General features: G+C 34.3%; 1 protein-coding gene across 1 annotated transcript; it reads right to left on the reverse strand.

The window, feature by feature from the left end:
• Positions 1 to 1303: 1303 nt before the first annotated feature.
• On the reverse strand, positions 1304 to 5272 carry LOC109149239. Its single transcript, XM_019296900.1, has 6 exons — positions 5158 to 5272; positions 2477 to 2618; positions 2254 to 2345; positions 1817 to 2090; positions 1550 to 1716; positions 1304 to 1452 (listed from the first exon to the last, which is right to left on the reverse strand). Exons 1-6 carry the CDS (start codon positions 5270 to 5272, stop codon positions 1304 to 1306), a joined length of 939 nt encoding a protein of 312 aa, XP_019152445.1.
• Between the last annotated feature and the right edge of the window lie 2336 nt (positions 5273 to 7608).

Below are 7608 nucleotides of genomic sequence, written 5' to 3' on the forward strand. Positions count from 1 at the left end.
TGGGTGAGGGATGCCATTGCTCAGTTAAGAGTACTATCCTTTGACCGCGATGCTCAATCTTTAGTAGGAGGGGGACTCCTTGGATGCCTTGTGCACGGCTGAGGTGCACCCACGAATGCATAAGGCACTTGGTGCCATTTTAATAGCTTAGTTGTTTGATTTGGAGTTAGTTTGCGGAATCACTTTTGGGCTCTTTGTATAGACTTTTGAAAGTTTTATTAATAAATGTACAATTTCCAATATATATATATATATATATATATATATATATATATATATATATATATATATATATATATATATATATATATATATTTGAAATTTAGTGTGTTCGTTAATTTGTTGATGATATAATTTATAATAACAGATAGAAATAAAATTATGGTAATATAAAAATAATAAAAATATTTAATATGATTTTAGATTTTCCTACCAACAGTAGGAAGGAAATTTATAACATTCCGTACTTGATATTTCCATCCAATAGTTCGTCTAAATTTCCATCCAACAATTGGAAGGAAAACACAAAAATATGATATGCTCATTTTCCGTCCAAACGTTGGTCAGAATTTTCAACCAACACAAAAAGTTGGACGAAAATTCCCACGTTTTAAAATGGTGGGATTCTATCCGAAATTTCCGTCCAATTTTTGTTCGTTGGACGCTATTTCTGACGAAAAACGGTAGTTGGATGGAATTTTCCACAATGATTTTTCCGAACGTTCGTTTCGGTCGGTATGTTGAACGGAAAGGTCGTTTCCGACCTATGTATCGCGTTTTCCGTCCAACAAACGTTGGACGGAAAGCACGAGATTTCCAGCCGTGTAAATAAACAAATTCAACATTTATTTACCTATGCATAAACATCTCCTAAACAAATTCAACATTTATTTACCTATGCATAAACATCTCCTATATAATATCACATTGATATACTTTGAAATTCGCGCTTTATCTCCTATATAATATCACATTGATATACTTTGAAACTATGCATAAACATCTCCTATATAATATCGCATTGATATACATTGAAATTCGCACAAAGCGCGTAAAAAAATAGTTAAAAGAATAAGACTAAATGTGACAATACCACAATAGTCAAGGGCTAAAAGTGAAATTTGCTCCTTCACAAAATAATAAAACAAAGCCATGGGAACAAGGTTTTATAAAACTTGTAATATAATATTAGTTTCAACTAAAAAAAAAAAAAAAAAAAAAAAAAAACCAAAAAAAAAACCCTAACCATAAAATTATCAATCAAGTACAACCCAATACGTATGATAAGTTACCAATAGTTTAGCTACTGAATGATGGACACATTCTTGATATGTGCTTCAACAATAATGCAATCATTAACTATGAAGCCATTAGATAAATCTCGGAGATCCGCCAGCGGCATAAACGATTCCCAACCCCAACTTAAAGATTCAGAAGAATAGCAACAACAAACTACAAAATAAAGCAAGAACAAACAAAACATTAAAGTTCACCAAAAAATTCAAATGGCACACATACTTATATAAATAAACTTCAGTACTTCACTTACATTGCCCCACTTGATGCTTCCCATATTTCTGATTCCTTATAAATAACATAAAATATACAAGCAGTGCGTTGGGGGTAGCTCCTGGATCAACAAGCGTCAAATACAAACCAAGGTTTAACCCGTCGGGACGCTTACTCCCTACTCCAAGAGGATAGAGTGTCACTTTCCTACGAAAAATTGTTGAAAGATTCAAGAACAAAATGTGAAATCTAAAAATTACTATAATTACAAAACAACAATCTTGAACTCTAAACAAAAATGACCTACCATTTGAAGGAAGCTGCAGTAAATTCATCGGAATAACAAACTTTGTTCATATTACTGAAACCTGATACCTTCCAAGTGTAGGTTTCGCCAACTTTCACTAAAGGACTCAAACGTTGTTCGACAAATTTAGAATGTATCACAAAAACTTCAACACCAAAAACACATGTGTCATCAACAAGATACCCATTTGCAGCATCATCAAACTCACAGCGAGGGACAAATTTCGAAATACCACATTCTTGTTTCAAATAATGAAACTTGTTTACTTTATCTCCTAAATAACAAAAAGAACAATATTACAATATTAGCAATATTAATAACTCTCTGGAACGCAATCCAACTTACTAGAAACGCACAAAAGCAACCTTGAAAAACCGTATATTTGTCATGTTTCTTATCAAATAAAAAAAATTTCAAATCTGTATATATCTCCCAACCCAAAGGCAATGCACTTGTGTTTTGAATACACAAAAACACAGAAATGTGCCCTTTATTAAGGCCAACACCATTGGGATACATAGAGAATTCCCTGCCACCACATAGCAACTCACATCAGCAATGAATTAAATTAAAGATTATTATTATTTACAACTACAAATTAAACTTGACTGCTAATTTAAGCCAACTACAAACACTAGTAGGAAATTATATATTCTCAACCATTGGTAACCACTAGCTTCAAAAACTTTGGACGTGAAACATTGGATTCCCCCCTCGGACAGCATCTTGGTAAGTTTGTAGAATGATTCAATCCTCAGTCTAAAATGTGAGGGTGCTATGTCTCTTTCCCACCTCACTGCATCTGCAAAAACAAAAGGTATCAATAAGTAGCTTAGTTTCAACATTGTATACACAAAGTATGATACAAAATAGAGCAAAAACTTGGGATGTTTTTGACATTATTGAACAAGTGACTCCTGCATCGCATAATTAAACATAAAAGACTGCTAATATATTTGAGTAAAATGAGCAAAAAACCAGAAGAGGAATGTCGTCCTTCACTAGAGATGTTGTTTCCCATTATTGCTCTTCCAACTTGAATTGGGTCCCAAGAAACAAGAAATCACTGTCTAAACCCAATTATGCTATAGCCCTAGGGGGTTTATAAAGTGAATAGGGTGATTGGAACTTGAGTTCTGATTCATTCAAATTAATTGTACCTAGTGACTGATACCAGATTAGAACATCATTCAATTACATGAATAGATATACATACTATAGAGTTATAGAAAAACTAGAAGTGTATTTAACATAAGATAAGAGTCCTAACAAGGGTGACCGTTGCTTTTATTGCGGCCACAAGAATGACCATTCAAATATTTAGAATTAGTTTGGTTAATTAATTACTCCCTCCGTCCCGAATTGGTTGTCTCATTTGCTTTTTGCACGTTTTTTAAGGAATTAAAGTAAATGCTATGTATTTTCCAATTATGCCCTTCACTTTTTCACTTTTGGAAATAAAAGTAAAAGTCATAAGGGTAATTTGAGAAAAAGTAGAATGATGGTGATGTTCAATTTTAGAAAGAGGACAACATTTTGGGACAAACTAAAAAGGAAAGTAAGACATGCAAAATGGGACATAGGGAGTATTATTTTAGAATTATTTTATATTTAGTTTGTTAGGATTATTTGTTTGATGGTTAGAATTAGTCTATCTTGCTCGCACGGGTTTAGCTCAATGGTTCAATAGACAGTATTTGAAAAAAAAGATCAAGGTTCAAATCTCGGCGGCGGCAATGTGAGAATGAGGATTGTGTGCACCGGCATTTGGCCCTATCTGTTGTTGCGGCTTAATTTGATTTTGAACAACTTTTGTTAACCCAAATTTTGAACAGACCTCGACTTGATTCCCTTTTTTTTTTTTTTTTTTTAAGTTGTTATTTTATTTTGTAAATTACTATATTAAAATTTATTTTAATTTTTTAAATTTTATTAATTTTTGGTATATGTAGTATTTAGAAAATTTATGTTAAGTTTAGTATTAGTATATAAAATTTATATATTTAGAAACTACATTAAAATACTATAAAACACAAACATAATTAAAAAATACTAAAAAATAAGCATAGAATAAGTAGTTGGTTTGTCTAATGAATAGTAAACAACTTAACATGAAAATTAAAATGGGACATAATAAGTATATATAAGAGTGTATTTATAAATATTTTGTTTAAATATGTATAAATATTAATTATTTACTAATTTTTCACAAAAATGTTTTTTTTTTTTTTTTTAATAAAAATTAGGCAAATGACTGAAACGTGGAAAGAAAAGATGCTCCTTTCTGTAAATTTGTTGAAAGGAAATTTTTTTATAAAACTTGAAAACGCTAGTCATTGAGATTTTTCATGCAACATAAGTGATGTCAAATGTGCCAAATTATATTGAAACGAGTCTAGAACCATATGGATGGAATTCTCAATCGAACACTTTAGTGAAACCAAATTTAAACTTTGGTGGCAATTATAACAAAAATTATATATTAAAAAAATTAAATCTCTGTAGTTTATAATAATTATATATTATATTAACCAAAAAAAATTAATTTTATTAATGAAATATTAATATTAGATGAATAGGTGGCAATAATATTTTTCTGAAACTAAAAAGACAAATAGACAAGAAAAAACACAAAATAAACCTTCCTCCGCCAAGAAACACCCAATTCTCCACGAACAGGTAATATTGATTTTTCAATTATATAAACAAGATAACTTTGAATTGATACATTACACTATTTTTAAAAATGATATCTTGTAATTTTTAAAGTACTTTGTGTAATAATTCAAGAAAATAGAGCAAGATAGAAATCTTTATATGATAAAAAATTATAGAGTACCTATAATAATAGGAATGGACGGAAAGTTGTACGAAATTTCCTCCAACACTCGCACGTTAGACATCGGTTCCGACCGACACTAAATGTTGGACGGAAGTTCCGGCCAACCGTCACGCGTTGGACAGAAAACTGAATTAACCGGTAGGTGAAATGCAAAATGGTATGTATTTATTAAATATAGTCCAACATTGTTGTTGGGCGGAAATTGAAATATTTAAGTTTCAATTCGCGTATTTTAGCTCATTTTCTTCAACTTGGGAGGTAAGAATGCTCATTTAATATATCATACTTAAATTTAGAGTTATTTTGACGGTTCGAAATTTCACAAAATTTCATTCAAAACGTTACCCTGCTCCTATTGTCATTCCTCGTCACAAACTCTTCTCAGCTCACACCTCAAACTCATCTTCTTAGCTCCATTGTCTCAACCTTCTCGGCCATTCACTCTCCCGCCGCACGTCGTCTAGACGTCTTAGCCTCCCCGTCGCCATCACTCATCCACCAAAGTCGTCTCTTCCCGCCTCCGCCACCGTCGAGACATGGGATCCTCTTCCCATCGTTGTCGCCTCTATCACCATCGAGTCAGTGCCGTTGCTAATCGCCGTGTCCATTACCATCCTATAGGTTAGTCCTCAAATCTTAAACCCTAATCTTTAATTTTCTAATTCTATTTATCTCATAATTTCATTAAGGCCTTAATCCCTATGTTTTTCTTATTCTAATTTTATTATTGGATTTTCCATATTTGAAAGTTGTGAATGTTAGGTTGATGATATTTATGAGTTAAAGAAGAAAAAGTGTGAGATTATTTTAGTTATGGGTGTTGGTGTTAATTCATCTAATTTTGTGTTATGGTGGTTTGGTTGTGATCCTGTTTCTGAAAAATTAATGCATATTTACAATTGACTTTGGTAGTGTGAGAAAGGAAATCATGTGTTGATCGAAGATGAGCATCTAATTTTGTTCTATGTTGGAGGATAAAATATCTAGAAGGGTAGTATTGTAATCTTCATATTGTTTCCCTTTTACTTTCCTTTTATTTCTACTTTTACTTTCCTTTTATTTCTATTTCTTTTTCCCTTATATAAACTCCAGCAGTGTATCTTTTCTAACCAACATCAATAATATCATCTTCCTTCATCTTCTGCACTTCTTCTTCACTCCATCTCTGCCTCTTGTTTTCTCTCTGTTTTTTCATCAATGTAGTTCTATATTCCAACATGGTATCAGAGCGGCGGGAGCTCATCCACGCTGCTGCATTTTCCGGTGCCGATGAAGTGAAGCGACGCCGTGCAATCCTAGTTCATCCGCAGAGGATGACTTCAATTCATCCGCAGAGGATGATTTCAATTCTTCCGCAGAGGAAGCCAAACAATCCAATTGCTACGCAGAGTAGTCGATCAATTCCGCAGAGGATTCCGAATTTGGAGCAATCAGCCGCAGCGGTTGGAGCCATAGCCGTAGTCGTTCCGCAGTGGAAGGGAGGAGCTCCGTCGATTCCGATCAATTCGCAGAGGATTCCGATCAGTCCGGACGGCAATTTGGCCAATGTGTTTGATTCGCGCAGTGCGATTTTCAAGGACCGTAGTTTGAGCTTTCCTAAGAAGAATCAGTTGGGCTGGTGCAGGAATCAGTTGAGATCCGAGTTGTTAGTCGGATTTTTAGTCCAGTTACCCATCGGACAAGCCGAGAAGCAGAGTCGACTCAGTCTCCGTTTTAAGCAGTATTATTTTGAGAATAGGAAGTTCCGATTGTTTTTTGATTTCCAGAATGTTCTGTCCTTTTATTGCGGGAGAATCCGCAAATTGTTTAGCAAATCGAAGAAGAGGGTGAGTTATCACCAAATGGTGAAAATGGTGGAGATGCTGATGATAAGGATAGCGATAATGCATCTGTGGTTGGTGATGATGTTTCTGGCAGTGAATCTGCTGCAGAGTCTCAAATCTGGTAATCCTTCTAATCTAGCATCTACGTCTTTTGGTAAGGCTATTGAGGGGATTAGACATGCTGATTGTGTTGAGATTAGTGAACAATCGCTACATACACCAACTGTTTGTAGAAATGCATTAGTGAGCCTGAATCCCAGGAATGCTGGGTTGGACACTAAAAATGGTGTTGAGGAAGTATCTATCTTAATTCCTCTTCATATAGAAGGGTCAATTATCAGTGGCCTTAAAGACCTTTTCAGCGCGTATATTCGTTTTATTGAAAGAGCCCTGATCAGTGGCCCAGAGGCTGGAGAAGGTGACTCAAGAATCAATGTAGCAGAATCACTGGTACAAAACCTTTCCCTTGTTGCCAACTTGTCAACGCTGGAGCAAATTCTCTCCAACATGATCCAAAGTGTCTTCATTGGCTTCTATCACTTAAAGTTTGAAATTGATAGTTATGTTATGTTCATTCATGACACTTGTGCCCAGATAAGATCTAATTTTTTCAAGCAATTTGTTTTTAAATTCTCACCTTCTGAAGGTGAATGGGGCAACATTCCAGCCTGTTGCACTGGTGGACAGGAGGATTCAAAAATACATGACCTAGAGCCATCCATTTCATATCAGGAATTCTACCTTGAACTAAGGAGACTTAAGAAACATGCTGAAGATCATTTCTTAGATTTGGATTGGTTAACAGATATACTCAAGGAGCTGATGGAGGCTATATTCTTGTGGATTTCAAGAGAAGAAATATGGGAAATTAGTAAAGAGCCCTTGTCAGATCAAGATTGTGGCAATTTTACACAGTTGAACCTCGATCTATATTTTCTGGTGGAAATTGTTGGGATGGGGTGGATGTTTTTCCGGTAAAATTATGAAAGCATACTTGGATATTGAATGGGGTGGATGGTTTCTCGTATGGAGTCAGCCTTAGTGTCTGCTGGTTTGAGTAATTTGGTTTTGAATGGGGTGTTAAATCACAATCCCTCAGTGAGAATAACAATGCTGAATACAACACA

This window comes from Ipomoea nil, unplaced genomic scaffold, assembly GCF_001879475.1.
Source record: "Ipomoea nil cultivar Tokyo-kokei standard unplaced genomic scaffold, Asagao_1.1 scaffold2159, whole genome shotgun sequence".
Lineage (NCBI taxonomy): Eukaryota > Viridiplantae > Streptophyta > Magnoliopsida > Solanales > Convolvulaceae > Ipomoea > Ipomoea nil.